This window comes from Dermacentor albipictus, chromosome 1 (genome assembly GCF_038994185.2).
Source record: "Dermacentor albipictus isolate Rhodes 1998 colony chromosome 1, USDA_Dalb.pri_finalv2, whole genome shotgun sequence".
In the NCBI taxonomy this organism is placed as follows: domain Eukaryota; kingdom Metazoa; phylum Arthropoda; class Arachnida; order Ixodida; family Ixodidae; genus Dermacentor; species Dermacentor albipictus.
Window position 1 is genome coordinate 46,729,443 of NC_091821.1, and position 19,692 is coordinate 46,749,134.

Here is a 19,692-nt window from a genome sequence, read left to right on the forward strand (position 1 = left end):
ACAGAAAAGGCCAAGCAGGCGTATAAACCAGATGCAACCCGGGCTAGAACCACGAACACAGCCGTAATGAAAGATCTGTAGCGAGTGGAGTCCTTTCTCGGATGCTGACTGCGCCCATCCTTTCGTTCTCCGTCTTTACGTGAAAACGACCGCATTGGGTGCCCCTTTCCTCTTGGCCTCCTCTTGGGCAAACCACGAGCGAGGCGCTGGTCCGCCCTCTCCCCCTTCCCTCTCCTGCGCACTCCTGCCGCGTTTTGGAGAAAGCGCCGCGCGGCTGCTGCCGGCGCCGTATATACGGAAGGGACCGACCCCATTTCGGCGGCAGGCCCAGTCGAATCTCAAGCCGTTCCACTATGCGAACGTCTCCGGCGGCGATGCTCCGGCCGGCTCGGCCGCTGCTACTGCTTCTACTGCTCGTCCCGCAGCTGGTGCTGGTACCGGCGAGCGGGACGCAGCAGCATGCCGAGTCATCCTCGACGACCGCCGCCGCATCCGGCGCATCCTCCGACAGCCCTCCGGTGACAGATCCGAAGAAGCAGGTGAGCACGACTCTGGAGTACCACGCTTCGTTGCCATCGTGGTCGTGAGGAGCGAGTGCGTACCGTCTATCGAACCTTTCTTTCTTTATTTTTTTTTAAGCAAGAGGAAGTGGGGCAAGAATAAACGCGGGCAAGGATAGTCGTTTTGTGATTTCGGTGGAACGAGTGGCGGCCTGTTCTAGAAGTTTTAGAAGCCAAGTTTAGCTCGTCTCGCACGCTGGACGAACCGGTAAAAGAAAGGCTGCGCCGCTCACTTTCGCTTGTCGCCAGTCGCGGCCAGTAGAAATCGGAAGCGAGTAGAAAAAGTGTGATTCTTTCTAGCGTCTAACGTTTGCTGCGTACCAGAAGCGACGGTATCCGCCGCTGCTGCGTTTGTGCATTTTTTCCCAGCCTACAAAGTGAACGCACATTGGCCCTGAAGCACTGGAGGATTAATCCTCCTTGCCAGTCCTTCGGGCTGTTAATCAACGCGGAGCCAGAAGTGCCAACGTGTGAAGTTGCTAGGAAGTAGCCATCTGGGGCCAACAACTCGTTAAAGAGCTTTCGTGACTGTCTCTTCCTCGTCTTTTCTTTCCTTTCCGTGTCCTATTTGATGCTTTCTATACTTACGAGCGAGCATGCTCACGTGAACGGGGACAGGTGGTACCTCTCATAGACGCGTTGAACTATGCTCCAGTATAGTTTTACCAATAATTAAGTGACGCTAACATATAGTGAGAAAGTCGCTGGAGCTGTCACATAGTTGTCTTTTCGTTGTTTGCATTGATACGTAGCTCGATTATCGGCTGGATATCATCTGCGCGAGCTAGGGATCGGTGACATCCCGTGCTCGCGCTAGAGATTCCATTTACCGGAAATAATGATGTCGCTATTCCCTGTGGGGGAACATAAGCAAACAAATTTTTAAGGTGTACATGTCGCTAATTTTCCAGTACACTGGCTTCGATTTTCATCCACAAACTGGCTCACCCACCTGACAAGAGAGTGGCGGAATAGCGCGCCTTCTTGCTATGGGATGGCATTGACCTAAGCACGCGGTTCTTGCTTCATTTTGCATGAGTTTGCAGTCAAAACTTTGTTTCCTAGGCTAGATTTGTGACATTTCAATAGAATTGAGCGACCTTCAAGTGACCAAAATTTTAAAATGTCTCTCTTGGTCGATTTTCCAGACGAGAAAAAAAAAAGGAAAGAGAGAAGTCACTCGCGTTGAGGCAAAAGTAACTTCACGGACGCTACCATAACATCTTTGTGGCAGCACGTGCACCAGTATGCGTCTTTTTCTCCAGATTGTGTATTTACTGAAGTGCAGCAGTATGGTTGTTGAAGGCACCAAAGGCCGCATATACAACCGAATTAAGAGTAGCGCGTTATGTAGCGTTCCTTTAGGTGAAAGTAACGCCAGCTGAATCTCTCTCGTCTGGTAGCTTCGTTGGTAGTGGATAGACTTCCTTGTTCCTACGGCTCTTTCGAATGAATCGTTGTCACTACGTTCTGATATGTGCATTTGTTCTCGTGAAGCCTCTAGCTCTTTCATCTGTTACTCGGGATTGCTGGTAGCAATGTAGGATACTGAGGAAGCGCCAGCTCAACACCCAGTACCGCCTTATATGACTGTGCGATCTTGCGGACGCCTGGCCGCAGCCTGAGACAACCAGCTCATTGCTGCTCAACGCGGTAGTCGTATCTGGAACTTTCGAGGTGCGCTCTCTTCTGGCTCGTCGATACGACACGCACGCATGGCAGAAATAAGCACTGCGCACCATCCGAGTGCGCAGGCCTCTTACGCTATGGATCTTGCGTACAGCGTGCGCATAACATTAGAACCGTGCCGTGTGGTGGGGCCAGACATCGACAGCCGGAAGTGCGGCGATCGGCGCTGACCGATTACTGCACGGGCGGAAGTTTTCCGCCGCGAGACGCGCCGGAAAAGTAGCACAGATTGCGGGCGGAAAGCGTTGTTTGCTCGAGCAAATGTTCAAAGCGAAATGCGACGGTGGCGTTTTGTGCAACGTGAAGCGCGTTGCGTCAGCGTTGCACTGATTTATGGCCCAACGAGGAGGTACGTTTAGTAAGGAATGTATTAGTGCTTCGAACTCAAAGAAGGGGAAGGCGCAAGAATTGCGTCGAATTGCTCGCCGAATGCCGCTGCTTTATTAGAAGCGGAAAGCCGAGGCAGTGCCCCGAACAGCTTTATTCCGGTACATATACTGGATGCTTTCTTTTTATAGACTGTATACAGAATTTTTAAACATCACCCGTGGCAGACAGCCTAATTTCTGTCATTGCGTTGGATTACTAAAGGATTCGGACATTATTTGCACGAGAAATCGAAATACATAATTGACGCATTAACAAACATAATTACGTTTAATGAATTACTTTACGGCACACATTGCAAGTTACGAATTTTAGCCGGTGAGTTCGCAAGGTTTATCCACTTGGAGCGAATTTTCAGGATAACACCAGGTTTGAGATATTCATTTCTAAAGTGTGCGACGAAATACATAAGCGTTTTAGTTACTTTTTTTGCCTCATTGCACAAAACGGCGTTTTGTTAAAAAAAGAACGTGAGTGGAACAACAGTGCATTTTGACGACAAGTTTGATAGCACGTATATCGAAACCCGTGCCATCTTCCGAATATATTCCGAATGGATGTGACTTGCAGACTCACTGGCTACAATTCGTAAATTGTAATATGTGCTGTAATGTAATCAGTTAAAAAACGTATTAGTGTTATTTTTTTGCATCAGTGGAATATGCATCTCAATTTCACGTGCAAGTGATGTCCGCCGCTTCGAGTAATAAAGGTCAAGGCCTCCAATTATTCTATCTGTCACAGGCGATTTTGAAACGTTCTGCATAGTATAAACCAAAAAATACCCCGTATAACATATGGCAAACGTCCTCTCTCGAACAAGTGCGAAAAAAAATTCTGCAGGAAATGAAAAAAGGAGATTCTGTGTCCAATGGAAAAAGAAAAGTAAAAAACAAAACAAAACAAAAGAACAAATAAATAAGCGCTACCAGAGTGACGGATGGTTCTGTTGTGTTCAGCTTGAAGAGTTTGAGAGGCGTGCTAAACGCAGCTGTGCGTATTCTTGTTTGATTTACATGACGACATTTCTAGTTCCGGACAGTGCGATGTTCCTTGTTGAAGCTTGCTGAATGAGACTGCTAAGGCTGTTTTTAGATCATATTTAATGCTTTTAGGTCATTTGAAAGTGTGTTGCAGTGACTGCTGGTGCAGAATATCTTCCGCGTGGAATGTAATACTCGTTCCCAAGGGCCCGTTGCTTTCCGGAGATTTGGGAAGGTTTTTCCGCTTTCTGAGGCATACTGCAGCTACATGCGTCTTTCCGTATACCTTTCGAATTTAGGAAATAGTGCATCTGGGCTCGTATTCCCAAAGCAGTTCGTATGCTTGAGAGCCGTTCATATATATAAGAGCAGGAGTTGGCTAATCATGATATAGCGAATGTTTCGCAAACGAAAGCTGCCAGCCTATGACATAATCTTACGAACGTGAAGGTTCGTAAATTCAGCCCTAGGTCTCGAAGCAAAGGTTATCATAGGGAAAAGAACGTTAAAAAACTAGTGCCTCATGGTTTCCTATCCCTGCCCGAGTATACGGCGCGCGTTGAGCCTGCTCCACGTGGTCCTGTCCACAGCAATCGCAATGAGGAAGAAGGAGGTAATGAGGCACTTATGCAAACGAGAGAGTCATATATGACTCTCATATATGTCTATCTATGACATCTATGACTTATGAAAACGAGAGAGATATATATGACTGACTGGCATGGTATAGAGCGTGTCTGCTATGCTCTCTCTCTGCGTGGTGAAGTAAGCGCGCACACTTTCTTTGCGTGCCCTTTCTCTTTTAATCTTCACCAATAAATTTTTGAGGATCGCTCTATTTGCACGTTAGTTTTTCACCTCTGGCGAGACTTTCGGCGTTTGCGCGCATGAATTGTGGCTTGTGCAAAGCCACGAACCATTAAACGACAAGCGATCGATCGACATCATCTCTCTCCGCCCCGCCTTCACGCAGCTACATATCTTCCGCTCGAAGCCTTCTCCGTTCTGTACTGATTTTATTTTCGCATACTTGTGCGCTATGCTTGATCCGCTTATCGGGTGGGCGGCCTACACAGATGTGCGCGTCCGCCGGCCTCTCCCGCGTTCAGCGGGTGCTGCCGGCGTGTTTCGCCGTCTCGAGGCACGTTTCGTAACATTGCGAAGTTCTCGCTCAGCGCAGCTGTAATGAAGCGCGCGCGTCTCCCACGCGTGTGCCTCGCACACGCACGTGGCATGTATGCACATACGTACGTGCGCATCTTGTCATCCTGCTAGACAGCGCAACGCACCCGTCGCACGAGGCTAGGCCGGTGTATAGCGAGCCAATCGCCTGGTACGGTTTCGTCGGTTTCACCGAAATCTGCATGAAAATGCATGCCCGCCCGATAGGAAACGGGTGCATACAGATTCAAGGTTTCGTCCAAGGACTCTGACCTCGCCTCTCGTTCTGAGAGAGGCAGTCGATTAGACAGTTCGGCTGACGAGGTATTCATGCATGGGCTTGGCGCACTGCGTCGTGTCGTCGCTGGAAAATCTCTCTCTTGTTCCAACACGCGCAGACGCACACAGACAAACATGCGTGAGTGCTGGGAACTCGCACGATGGCCATGAGACGCGTGAGTGTGTGTACAGATAGATGGACGGCTCATCTGTAGCTAACGTGTCAAGGTTGCGGGTCTCTTCTTGGAGCCCTAAACGCCCTATCGCGTTCCTCGGGGCTTGTTTTCTTTATTTCATTTTTTTTTATCTCTCGCGCCGCCTGTTTCAGTGGCGGCACGCCGCTCTGCGGAAGCTGCCCTCCAAAGACCTGCGGAGCGCATCTTCGCGCACCGTCGTAGCCGCAATGGAAATCTAGTCGAGTGAAAGTGATGTCCCGCTCCGCTGCTACACGCAACACTTGCAACCGTTGCAACGGTGACGAATGATGGATGAATGCCGGCAGTGGACGCGGGAAGCAGGGAACCGCCGACGTGGCAGGTCGCGGCCTTCACGTTTTCGTCTGATACGCCGCGTATACTGCGCAGTAATTACGAGCATGCGTCTGCATTTCCAATGAGCCAATTTTTTTTCCTATGCATATATGATAGTTTCGCTCTCGAAACTATCACCAAGCCATTTCATCTCATCAAGAATTTTATCGTTTTCGACAAACTTTCGATTGTTACTAGAATTACGTGCATTCGTCGCCTAGGACATTTGCTCTGCTGCTGACAAGATCGCAAGACCTGCACCTTTCGTTAATGTTCTATTCTTCTGTCCACCTTCTTTAACTGTCTTTCTTTCCCTTCGTCTCATTCCCTGCGGAGTAACATATAGATGAATATACGCTGGCTAAACACCCTGCTGTTCGATAAAGAGTTTTCTCTCTGTCTGTTCTCTACAGTGGGTAAGAATTTAAACGAGAGCAAACCTGTAAGCGAGTAGTCGCACTGCACGACTTCCCGCCTTTCCTCATTGCTGAGGGGACCGGTGCGACACGGGATGAATCGTAGACTGGTATGGCCACATCAACTGATTCGACTCTTTTCTTGAAGATGTCTTATTTCATATTCGGGCGGTGATGTTTCTTCTGCAAGCAACTGAACGCAGCTGCAATCGCATTCAATTTCCCGCAGATTATACACGTATACGCCAAGGATTACAGTGGTACCGGGTGAAACACTTACTTATTTAGCTGCTTAACGTTATATTAGGGTAGTGGACAAGCGCCCGAATCCATGAAAAGCACCATTACGTCCACCAGAAGCTGCAGATGACGCTGCTCAACGAGGCATAATGCAAGGTTCTTGAAGCGCGGTCAACGATTGCCGTTTGCAACCAGTGCGTGGTCAGTACTGCCGTCTTCATCTCGACCTTTCCGGAAGCGTTTGCGTACTTCTGATTTTCTGCTGCATATCGACGGAGGGAAGAGATGAGAGGAGGTGGATATTGCTTTTTATCTTAGTGGCACGCGGCAGGATTTTTGAGCTAGCGTTTCTCCGCCTGTATGTCATCATCCGCCCGCCGAAACCCCGACCCCGTGCCAACGGACACGCGCCCGCGTCTGCTCACAAGGTCGATTTAAGGAATGAGCACTATTCAGGAATTTAATCTGTTGACTCCGCGCAGCACAGTGAGTACACTTCGAGAAGTAAAAGTATAGTCAGTCACTGATACTGATACTCGCTTGTCATCACTGACAACGTTTTCTCTGCCATATGTTTACTGTATACATAGTTGTGTGATTGGCCAACTATCCGCACGGAAAACCAAGCACTATGGAAAGAAGAACCAGATAGAATGTGCAGCGAAAAAAATGTGAGAAACACAAGTTTTTGTTTAAGCTGCAGCAAGGATGCAGTGATATAGAGCAGGCTTGTCTCTACAATCATGATTTCGGCTGTTGCAGTCGCTTGAGAAGCACAAATTTTCTTGTTATCACTTTTGAGCAGAAGCTCTTGTTGTTCGCAGAAGCATACTGCACTTTCAGATTGGGTCTTCGCATTCTGTGTAAGAACCCGAAATCGTATTCGCGAAGTATTTCCTATACGCTACAAACAAACACGTACCCCACGCAGAACAGACTACATCACTACATGCCTGACCTATACAAAACATCATATTGCGAAAATTGCCATAGCACACTAGACGTACATCACTTGCTCTGGCCGTGTGGTCGGACCCACGCAAACAAAGATCAAGACTCCGCCAGGCTACAAGACGCATTACGCAGCACGGACCTGGCGGAGCAGCTCTGAGCTGTCCAGCGAGCGAGCCCACGATGCGTCCAGGGAGTTACAACTCCCGGTCCCAACGTGGGAGTAGCCCGCTCTATGGGACCTTGCGCCCCGTAGCTCGCAGGACCTTTCTATAAGGTTACTCCGTTCATCCATCCATCCATCCTATACGCTAGGGAATTAAGTAAGAAAGGGCGCCGGCCAATCGTGAGAGCAAGCATGCATGCTGCTAGCAAAAGTGACAGACCACTAGCCAGCAGGACCTACGAATTCTGAGAACCTTTGCGATACGGCCTCCAATTCGTTTGGGCTCTTTACACCGGTGTCAGGACGCCCAAGAATCTCCTCTTGGTTTGCTAATTTGTTCTCAGGTATTTCAATGTATGCGTATGCATTGAGCACACGCAGTTTGCCCAGATATGACAGAAGAAACCTCCTTGTACAGTTCCAGGCAATATATATGTAAGCGTCCGCACATGGTTCCATGATGTACAGAATGGGAGGAGACGTAAGTAAAGCCGAAAAAAATTGTCGTTGGGTATACATGTGTCAACAAGCCACGGGCTTCACTCGGTTAAGCAAACATCGCATCCATCTCCTCTGCAATCTCACTTCCTTGTGCTAAGCTGTGTAAACGTGCCGCAACCTTCCCTGGATACTAATGTGCCACGTCAAGTAGAACGCTACTTAAAAATCACTGCACCGTCGAGAAAGGCTCGTGTGTTACCACAGGAAAGAGAGAGAGATACCAAAGAAAGGAAAGGCAGGGAAGTCAGCCAGACGAGCGTCCGGTTTGCTACTCTACACTGGGGGAAGAGATAGTGGGAACAGAAAGAGGAAAGCGGGACAGAGGTAACACTGTGTGCGCACGCAGCAAAGCGCCTTGAAATCAGTCAAATCCAAGCTAGTGCTCTGCCGATGCGTTAGGCTGCCGTCATTTTGCTGTCTGAAGCTAATCTTGGTGCTTCTCCATAGCTGGCGATGCACGTTTAAGTCACCTGTGAAGACCAAGGAGCCGGTGGTCGTCAGGAGTACGTTGCAGTACGTGGCAGTATATTGTTAAGGTAAACCACAGCCTTTTTGACTTCAGTGCGAATAGAATGCTGCGGGTGAGCCATGATGCTTACTCAAGACTTGCAAGTACTGAACTGAGAGCATCCAGCATTTGCATTGCACTTCGCGTTGACGTCGTGTGCAGGTTATTGAAGAGCATTCGAAAAGTACTCAAAATTCTATAGAACATTCATGGCATGCATGGACGAAATAGTTACTGCATTCTATACTATTTACGAGAGGTGGAAGGAAGTCGTCTGCTTATCTTAGGCATGTTTCTCGAATAAAAGCATTGCGTTCGTACTATTACAAACGGGTGCAAGCGAAAGCACTATGGCACCTGTGCGGCGTGCTATATATGCTTCCTTGATACATTCGTGTACCCCCGCGAGGCTACGGCACGGGAACAAAAGCCGTCGCGCCTCCCTCTAGGATACGTTTTTCTTTCGCGTGTTAATTTATTGCAGCGAGCGTTGATATACGGCACTCGTAGGCTGTTGCAGTAACGATGTGTTGGCGTTGATGCATCGCACTCAACTTGTCACCGGTCGTCGATGTGTGTGCCCACTGCATACTGTCTCATAGCTTAGTGTGTAACGCTAACGGCAAAATAAAAGGAGTGAACAAAGGTACGGACCATGCACAAGCGCTACGTTCAACTAAGGCTTATTGCAACACAGGTTGGCAGTTATATAGGCAATCAGCTATCACTAAAACCAGAAGAGCAGAAAGAGGAAGTAACAAACATATAAAATGTGTGATGTGATTGCGAACAGCAACTACACACAATGGACATAGCGGCCAGCCTGCGTTTCAATAAACCTTAGTTGAAGGTAGCGCTTGTGTCCGTTCCCTCCGCCGGTCGTCTTGTTTTCCCGTTTACGCTACACCTAGCTATGGGCTAACCAGCCCGCTCACATTGCTCGCTACGATACTTTCGCCCAGCAGCGGCGTAGGCGCGGCGCCCATCATCCTCGGCAAGCCCGAAAGGAAACAGGAGCAGAAAGCGCGTTGACCGCGAGCACTGCTAACTAGCCGGCGGGGTTGTGGGATGCAGGTCACTGGGTCCGCTGCTGCTCTGCGGCCGCCGCAGCGGAGCAGTGGAAAGGGACGAGCGTCATTTTGTATTCTCTGTCTCCATCCTCACCGTTTTCTCAAGTCGTTCGAGTTTTGCGCAGTTCCCGTCTCGCGGGAAGGACGCAGCCGCAACCGCTCGTGCCTCCACGCCGCGTCGTTTCCGCGCCGGGTAACAACCTAAACGCCGGCCGAAAAAGAAGCCGTCCTGTAGGAGTCGCGGCGGTGGTCCGTGTGCTATATTTGCGGCCCAACAACAGAAGGCGACGCGGGGGAGCATTTGCGCTCGTCACGTTCCTGCAAGCATTGCACGCGTGAACTACACCGCCTCCAACAATCCCCCTCCCCGCCCCCAACCTTCATTCCCCTTCTCACCTCTTGTACTGCCATTCAACTCGCACGATTCACACTTTAGAAGGCCATGTGTATTCGTTGCCCAAGCTTTGGTTGTTTTAAATTTGTTTCCAACCTTAATTTTTTTTCCTTCGCGATGGTCAGAACCGTACGGGAGGTTTATGCGAGTTGCGGACCTTTCAGGCGGTCGACAACGGCTATAATGGTACGGCGCGAGGAGGAGGATTTCGTGCTGACGTCAACCTCTGGGTTGAGTTTCCTTTTGTTTGAGACGGGCAAGAAAAGTAAAAAGAAAATCAGGGGAGAATTATTTCCATGTATACCACGCTCCTGTTGAAAAGCCGCGTCACTCGTAGCTTAAATTAAGCGGGCCGCTATTCTGGTGACAAAGGAGAGAACACCTCACATTTCGACAATCCTGTAGATGTAATTTGCTTTGAGCTCGCGGCCGCTTGCTGTCTTCAGAAAAGACAGAAGCGCGAAAAAAGAAAGGTTACTTAAAGAGGCATCGTAATACTTATTTTGGAGAATGCCACATTATAGCCCTCCAATTCGCTGCACCTATTGAGAATGCTTTACCTAATTTACCGAACACCTGAGCGAGATATAAGTGGCTTAGACATAGCAGGGAACTTACAATAGCGTTGTTGTGGTTGTTGCAACAGACAGGGCCTTGCCGCTCTGATAATTGCGTGCTTTTCATTCAGGTTCATTCAATTATTATCAACCTTCTTCGAGTCTCTCGATATGAAGGGCGCATTCGAGGGCTATCGGCTGATTTCCTTTATTCAACTGTGCCATTAGCCCATCTTCTTTAGTGGTCAGTCAGCCAGCTCATAAAAAGCAGAAGCCACGCTCAGCTAGCAAAGCGGCGCGAAAAGCGAGGGCTAAAGGCACACACGCACACACACACGCTCGCAAACACACACGCACACACGCAAACACACACACGTGCACACACGCGCACGCCCATGCACAAACACACACCCGCGCGCGCTCACGCACGCGCACAAAAAAAAAAAAAAAAATGCGAGTCACATCATCTCGGCGAGAGAGAGAGCGAAAGGGAGCGCGAGCATCCGCATTCGAACGCTGTCGTGTTCCCATATCATATATAGGATATCATATAACACTCTTAGGGTGTGTTCCAATAAGTTGATATCAAGGACTTCTGAATGACTTCAATACATACGCAGGTCATTTTAACAAGTTAATGTCGATGTGTCTTTCCTCAACTCATTGCAAAAAGTCGGCGACGATTATTTTTGCGCAGTGTACATTTTATCTTTACTACCTGTCGTCGATACGAGAGACCACTCTCATGGACCTAACAGATCGTGCGAGTATGTAGTTATTGCTTCTGACGGCAAAAATCAACTGTTGCGAAATAACTGTCTCGTCAACAAAACTCCAAGCCTCCCGAACATTTACAATTGTATGAAATATCTAAATTCACCTAAAATGTACCACTGTATTGTAGCACACAAACCGAGGACGTCGTAGTGAGATCGAAACCTTCTTCGGTGTCCAAAGTCGTTTTTTTTTTTTGCGTGTCAAAATTCGGCTTCACAGTTAAACTGTCTGCTCAAGTGTTAAAAGAACCAGACTTTTACTCAAAGTACATGGTTACTGCGTGTGTTGATTGGGCATGGCATGGCAAGAGGAAATATTTTTCCTTTGGTTTTGTATTTGTTTTTTATATGCGTGTTAAATACTTTTATATGATCCGATTTCAGCATTACGTGGTGTGCTTCCGTGGCCGTTAGAACTCGTTAACGAGTTTATGGAAAAATGGTAGGTGTGTTGGAGGTGGAAAAGTAGGAAGAAATATCCTATCTGCATCGCAAGCTCTGCGATATGTGGGATCACCGCTCGTATAAGCAACTATTCCGTTAAGTGTTCAAACGGATTACATGCTTGTAAGAACATCTAGCAGTAATTTTATGCGCACACTTCTTTTTGGAGGCATTTTGCGTGCTTTCGCAATACAAAATAAAAAAGAAATGATCCATGGGGCAGTTCACCTTCTTAAACGCGCCGTGGAAACATGTTGCAAGCAATATAGCACATTCATTAAGTTTAAAAAACTGTCGAACCTAACGCTTCACCCCAAAATAAAAATCATTACGCCCGCGTATCGGGTTGGCATCGGACTTCATTCCGTCCGCATTCGGTCTGCGCTTGAAACGGAAACACATCTGTCCAGCGTACAAAGATGGCGGCGACGGGCCGCGAAGCGCCGTGCCAAATGCGTCAGCGCGGGAAATCTCAGCGCGGACGCCCCGGAACTTGAGTCTGTGGACTTAATGCGCTTCCGCAGTCGACGTCGCCGCAGCGACTGCTGGCCTTCCTTTCTTTCCTCCTTCCTTCCGTATTGTTCATCGCGTGACTTTTCTAACCGCGCGGACGCCGGTCCGACGAGCCTGGGCTTTATTGCGGCGGTCATAACAGCCCGTTTCGAGTGCTTTTATGCTTCCCCGTACATGCTTCTGCACTCCGCACGAAATTGCAACCGCATACACACAAGGAAAGGGCGTGAGAGTGCGCATCCTTAGCGCGCACGGGCCCTTTGACACAGTGGCGGCTCACGCATGCACTAAGCGTGGTCTGCGGCGTATATCCAAGTGAGCGAAAGGGGCTGGTTGCGCGATTCGCACAATGGGGCAACGAATGCACAGGGACCGGGTTTGTTGCCTTCTCTTCGGTTTCGCGTTTCCGGCCGTCCACTTCCGACAGCGACCCTGCTTGCTGGAAGTGACGACCACCCGGAAGTGTCAGAACGGAAGGGCCGCGCGCGCGAACCCGTAAGTTCGCGCTCGCTCTGATGTCCGGTTCGAATCGATTTCGGAGGATGGCGGTCGGGCGGAAAGAAAACGGGCGCATACCTCCGGCACCGCCGGGCGGGTGGCGCACTGGCCGGGGCTGGATGATTGTCGCAGAATGCTTAAGTCGTGTAGTGACGGCGTGCCGCTTTCTTGTTCCGTGTGGCAGTACGGCGTGCGCGCGATGTCTTCTGCGAGCGCAAGCAGATTGTCTCAATTCCCTTTGCTCGCGGCTGACGCTGGAAGCAGCGAAGTGGAAAGACGTCCGTTCCGGGTATCTGTATGGATGGGCGTTCGCGACGCAAAGCGCACTTTGCCGAGTAATGGGACGGTAAATTGGGTTGACCCTCGGCTTTGGCTGAGCAGGACAGCTGACGTTTATGTTACGACGGCGGAGCGCACGGAGTCGTGACTGACGATGCATGCAGAAGCGTGCGGCAAGAATATTCCATTGCGCGCTTCGTTGCGTTGATTTCTATTTTCGAAGCTCGGGTTACGCTTTCATAAATCTCTTAAAGCTTGTAGTATGCGCAAAGATGAAGGCCGTTTCTTGTAAGGCAAATTTGATTACTAGTAATTCTCTAGAACTCGAGGTGGTTTTTTCCGTGATCACACAATAAACCGAGGCCGATAACTATACTCACGATCACATACCATAAATATTAGCAATTCACAAGCATTCTAACATGTTCCATCCACGGCGACACATTCTGCGTTTGCCCGACACCACTTCATCACGACCCAAAATGCCGTGGAAACATTGTGGAATACAATACACGCCTTTCACGGATCCCGCCCCTCTAGCCCGCTTCTCTATACCTGCGATCGCAAACTTCACTGTACCGAACGGCGTTTTTGCGCGTTGCGAATCGCTGCCGTCATGCCTCACGGTTACAGCAAAACCAGCGATCCTTCCTTTGTGTCTGATTTTCCTCAAGCTCACTTCGCTATAACTGGGATCGGAAAAAAAAAAAGAAAATGCGGACTTGTTATCGCCCGTTCTTAAGCAGCTTACCCTATATTCCTTTTACGTGAGCTGTGCGGCAACCACGTGCGCGCATATATATACCAGCGGTCACATGCCAGGAAGTTTCACAACAGCTTCTGTAACCTCGCTGAACTTTCCTTTGAGCGAGTTGGCGCTAATATGTCTTAGTAGAGATCGAGCGCGAACCTACAGAAGCACACACGACATAGAGAGAGAGGCAGGAACTAACACCACTATATGGCAACATAATTGTTTTCTGAGTGGACAGACACGTTTTACAGGGACTGCGACGCACTGTGACCATCTTGCACATTGAAGGGCAGAAGCATAGATGCCATCGCAAGAGAAACACAGCAGACTGAGCTCTACATTAGCGCACTATGGAAATGTGATGGAGCCTTTACTTCTCGTTATCATGTACTACGCAGCTATAGGAAAGATGATACCATTGTTGGTAGGATTTCGCATTCGCTTAATTAGGTATGCGGCGAACGGTGGTTCGCTGTGCCTTCATTTAAAACATGCAATTTGTACTTGATGATTTCATATAGAAATCGCCTGTTCGAAACTCGGGCGATGTTGTTTCGCGCTGCCCATGTTTTTTCGCGCTGCCGCGTACAGAAGGAGGAAAGTGTAGCGTTTAAAATATCTGGAGGCAATAGACCGGCGGTTGAACGGGCTTTCGACACAGTTATGTTGCGTAGTGAACGATTTGTCGCTAAGCTCAATAGACCGACTCGCCAAGAGCAGGCCTACCTGCCACTGACACTTCTGCAGCTGTTGTGCATATTGACCAGTGGGACATTGAGACGAAATATGATTAATTTCACGCAATACTTGACCGACACAATTCCCTACAGCTGGAGGATTCACTTCCCTGATGCACGTGTGTACCTTCTTTTGCATGTGTGCGCAGGACACGGAGTCAATGTACCGGGAATGGGCTTCGATGGAGGCTGCACTGCGCACGACGGCCGAGAAGGTGGTGCAGACCGTGTTCCCGGCGCTGGTGAGGGTCAGCAGTGAAGCCGAGCTCTCCGGGGACTGCCAGGCGGCGCTTCTAAAGGTCATTCTTGGAGTCAGGCGCCTGCGGGACTGGGCCATCCGCCGTGAGTGTCATGACTTCCCAACCAATCGCTTCATCATCGCGGAAACGAATGTTATAGTATCGTTAAAAGGGTCCTGAACCATCCTTAGGGCTTGGTACTGCTATCCACACAAGTCTGTGGACAGCATGCGCTGCTGGGAACGTCTTAGCCAAATTTTGCAGTCGTGCTCGGCGCATAGAGCTCACAAGCAGAGCGCCGAAGTCCTGTTTTTCTCAGACACTGTCTTTTTAAACGAGACGTTCTCCTCACCCGCTTCGAAGGTGCCGGCGGCTTGCATATGTCGTCACATGCAACATTCCCATAGACAGCTGCTGTTGGCTGATAGCTGACATCGGTGAAGAAGGGTGAATGGATTACTCCCCTTTTTCTTACTATTATTGCGTATATTTATTCACGTCACGCAGTTTAATTACCAAACTGAAGTAAGCGAAAATGTGCTTTCAAATTTCGATAAGAATTACATAATTCCGGAAGAAGCCGACTATCGTATGCTCCCGCTCGACCGCGGCCGCCCGCATAGGAATTACACTTTGGCCACCCTGCCTATCGGTGTCGTAGACATTGGGTTTCTCTCATTTCAATTAGTTTTGAACACTCAGCTAGCCTTGAACTCCACGAAGCTTAAGGTCAGACCACGCGTACTCTTGGCAGCGCGCACTCATTGTGGCCGCTCCTGTCTAGACGCCTTGGCAGACATCGTTCCGTATTGAGCTCTTGACAGCGCTTCAAAATGCGCAATTTGGATCTGGCTACCATTCGTCGGTCAAGCTGGCCCAAGGCAAAGCCGGTCCACATCTCGTAGCGCGGCCAGACTGGAACACATGAGCGCGAGCACGCACTCCAACCCTGTCGTGTACATCGCAAACATAGTCAGCCACTACACTTGCATGTAGCGGCGTCTTCTGCGTAGCGTAGACACCGCGGCCGCCGCGGGGTGCCGCCATGAGCCCGATCGCTGAGCTCTCTGCGGCTCACTGACAACAGCTATGTGCTCTGATTGATCTCTGTGGGTGACGCGTCTCCAGGCGTGTGGCAATCCGACCTGAGTGCCCGAGCGCAAACATCTGAATGGAACAGGTCATCTGCTTCCAGTGTTGCACAACTTCAAGGTGTGTCTCCAACATGATAGAATCTCGTTACATTGGGAATCCTTTCAACGCGAGTTCGGAGTGCGACATCCATCGCTGTGCGCCCTGCCGATGTACTCGCACGAGCGAACATAAAGACGACGTTTCATTCGACCCTCACATATTGTTTGATTGCCGTTGAGATAAGGTCCATTTGATCTACCCTGTATTTCGCGAACTATAGTTCCCGCCAGATCAGTACCAGTCCTTGCTCGTGTATAACCGGCGCGGCGAGTGTAGGGAGGCTGTGAACTCGTCTTGCACGAAGCCTTCACTGAGTGAAACGAATGGCGACGTGCAGACCCCGCCACGCTGAACTGGTGAAACGAATAACGAAGTGCAGCACTTCGTGAACTAGTTCAAAAAGTGCAGGTGAATCGGATGGACATATAAGCGTGAAAGGAAATGCGCTACTGATGGCACTCGGTGCGAGAAAACACAGCCTGTCTGTGTACTGTCTAGTACACTGTAACACTGCGAAGCGATGCGACATCGTGAACTCAACTGTAAGCGTAAGCGTAGCGTTATGGGCACCGCCCGCTTAGCCTTAGCATTCGCAGTGCAAGGCATTGAAGAAGGAATGGGAGCACCGCGAAGGGGATCAAAGGCGTTCTACTTCTGCTGAACTCATTGAAGTACTTTTTGCTACAAAGTATTTTTGAAATAGTGTACTTTAACTTCAAATACATTTCTCTACTACCATAAAAAATGCTTCAGGACCCCTTAATGAGTCTACTTGCGCTCCAACATCGAGCACCCATGTATTGTCTACCGCGATGAGAGTCGATCCTCTTGTATTTGAATGCCTTCCGTGGACGTATATATATAGGATGACGAATCTTTCGTGTAGAGCTTGTATATGTATGTCACCTTGAACTGTAAGCTTAAATGAAACAAAAACCACTTGACACTTCATCATATACGAAAATTTCAACGTATTTATGCACCGCAAGCATGCTGCGCTATGACGTTTTCAAAGCGTACAACCACGCATACAATAGTAATCCCTAGCTTCCTTCGCCATCGTCAGAGAGCAACAGGATCCTTAGAACACCAACACATAAAGTCTTAAAGACTTTCTTTGTTTTGCACGGTCCAAAAAATGTTAACTTGCAGGAATAATAATGACAAAAAGGAAAGGGGGTGGGGGTAATCTTAAAAACAAAACTCTCTCTCTCACACACACACACACACACACACACACACACACACACACACACACACACACACACACACACACACACACACACCACGGCACCAAACAGACAAGACTGACACACGGCAGCAATGCGCCCTGAAGGGTAACACTGCCGTACCCGCTCGGTACCGCTAATTCATGGAGCTCCGAATACTGTTGTGGAAACGAACTTCCAGCAATTAATTTCTGTCAGCGCAGTCACCTCTTGTTGTCTAGTGTAATCAACCCATGACTGCTTCCAGTAAAATTAAAATCCTTCTGGCTCATTTTCTTGCCAAGCAACAGCGTTCCTGCCGAGCAACAACCCCAACTCGCTCCTGAAGGCGAGGGCACTCCACATCGATGCGCTGCATCAGACTCCGCAAATGTTACGGCCTGCAGCATCCACCCGGTGGGAGCCTCTGACGGGGGCTCCTCTCAACCACTTTCTCTCGGCCGAGTAGCGGGTGCGTGCTCCCGAAAACGTGCCGTTTGTCCTTTGGCAGCACTGAAGGTCGCGTGCGTGCACCCGCTCTGCGCACCTTACGTAAGGTGAAGGACGTAAAGAGAGCTGAACACGTCAACCCGGACGACCGCGGCCATTGACCGGGAGCGTGGGGCTCCCGCCAAGGGTTTGCACTGGGGGGGTATTCCGAGAGGGCATGTCCCATCCTATGGCGCTGGCCGTTCTGGGATTGGCTTACGTGACCGAGCTGGTGTACGCCTCCACCACTGGCCCCTTGCGCGCTGGCCATCGTCCCCGTGGCTCAGAGAAACGGCGCGTCGACTCGCGCGGACGTGCCCTATCAGCGGCGGCGTCGCGCCGCCAGGGGGCCGCGCGGAATGTTGCGTGGCGGGCGCGCGCATGTGCTCCCAAGATTGCGGAAGGCGCGGACTGTGCATAGTAGTACGACGGTTGGGAAAGGGAGCAGAAGCTGCTTACTACCTGGCTTGTCTTGCGAGCGGTGGCGGTGTGGTGAAGGCAATCGTGTGTACGCTCGCCGTACATAGTATGTCCACAACCATACAGCAAGATCCGCTTTACTCTCTCACTCATTTTGCTTTAAAACGCGCCCGGGCCGCTCTACTCGCTTTGTGCCGCCAGCTATTTCGCGTTTATGCGGCCCCTGTAAGAGTCGTGTTCCGAAACTTCTGAATAATCGCACCCGCAGGCAAGTGGACAGAGAGAGAGTGAGGGAGTCTTCATGAGCGTAGTGCGCTTTGCGTGCTCCTCAGTTATTATAGGTACCGAGGTCACCTTGGCTTGCTTCAGCCGCATCTGCGACAGTCCTGTGTACAGAGGTAAAGCGCATGGCGTAGGGAGTAAGCATATGGTGCGGGATTACTGCAGGGAGTCGCCGAGGACGTGCTCCTAACTTAATAGGTCCACTGTGTTAGTTGAGTACAGATAGAGCGAAAAAAAAAAGCAGTTGCGATCATAAAATTGCAAAGCACTGAAGCAAGCTGGAGATACGGTACAGGTTTGGGCTGACTGGTAGTACATCATAAGGATACGAAATGCCAACTTAGGCGGGGACTGAAGGAAATAAGGCGACAACGCTAACTTCCTTACTTGGAAGTCAATGCTTGTCTCTGTTGTCTTCTTTCTTTCCTTTTTTTAAGTATTCGGATAATGATGCTGCCTCAAGCTAGCTCCTCGTTCACAGGTTCTATGAGCATGGGAAGGAGCCGGGAGTTAGTTCTAACTCTTGTCCTTTGATGCAGAAGGTCAAGTAACACGGCATGCAGCCTCTTCCAAATTTTATATCATGGGAGCGTCGACCGCACGGCGTATGAGCGGCGTTGTAGCGGCAAGGGGCACTTGTAAAGCGAACAGGACAACAGATAGCACTTGAACTAGAAATCGCCTTGCACGCCCGCGCATACTGTCGCCTATCCAGCCGCCATTTGCCGCTACAAGGCCGCTGACACGCGGTGCGTGCGACTCTCGCGCGATGTGATTAAATTTTTCTGAGGCTGGGGGGGGGGGGGTACATTTCCTAGACGCGTATAACATTTGCGGAGCCAACCACGAATTGCGATCAGTCACGGATTTTCTCATTTTCTAAGCGATGCACTTTCGGCAGGTCCTGTGCTTAGGCACTAAAGAAAAATGCTTTAATAGTCAAGAAACGCTGATGCTTGAAAAACGACTAAGGGGCTGCCGTTTCAGTATACGCTAAAAAGTCTGTTGTTTGTTGAGCAGCGTTTTCAGTCACGGAAAGTGGCGTTCAGCATCGCGCCATATATCGTTTGACTGCTTGTAGCATTGTTTATTGAGACAACGTCAAAAGAAAAAAAAGTGTATTACTCTTGTCTAGGAGGTTTATAAAAAGCCAAGAATGACAGACAAAGCATCATATTCCTTACTCATACACACGTCGCTCAGTCAACAGAGGCAATTCCATATAACACGAGTTTTAATCAAAGCAGTGCACAAAATCAGCAATAGGAAATGTATACACAAATTCACTTCAAGATCTGATATGTATATATACATACATGCATATACGCGTACATGTGAATACAAGCATACTGTTACGTCTCAATACGGCGATGAGCCTTCCTTGCACGTTTCCCGCGAGGCCGTCCTTTCATGAGCGCGCTCCCAGACGGCGACGAGGCCCGACGTAGACTGTGACGCGCAGAGGAG

The 19,692-nt window shown here is 49.5% G+C and overlaps 1 protein-coding gene across 1 annotated transcript in view; it reads left to right on the plus strand.

Moving 5' to 3' along the window:
- Positions 1–263: 263 nt before the first annotated feature.
- Positions 264–19,692, plus strand: part of LOC135905894 (nose resistant to fluoxetine protein 6-like) — a 78,312-nt gene continuing 58,883 nt past the window's right edge. The window contains exons 1-2 of the mRNA XM_065436997.1: positions 264–539; positions 14,543–14,735. Of these exons, the coding sequence (XP_065293069.1) occupies positions 354–539; positions 14,543–14,735 (379 nt within the window). The 5' untranslated portion in view covers positions 264–353. The remainder of the gene's footprint in view (positions 540–14,542; positions 14,736–19,692) is intronic.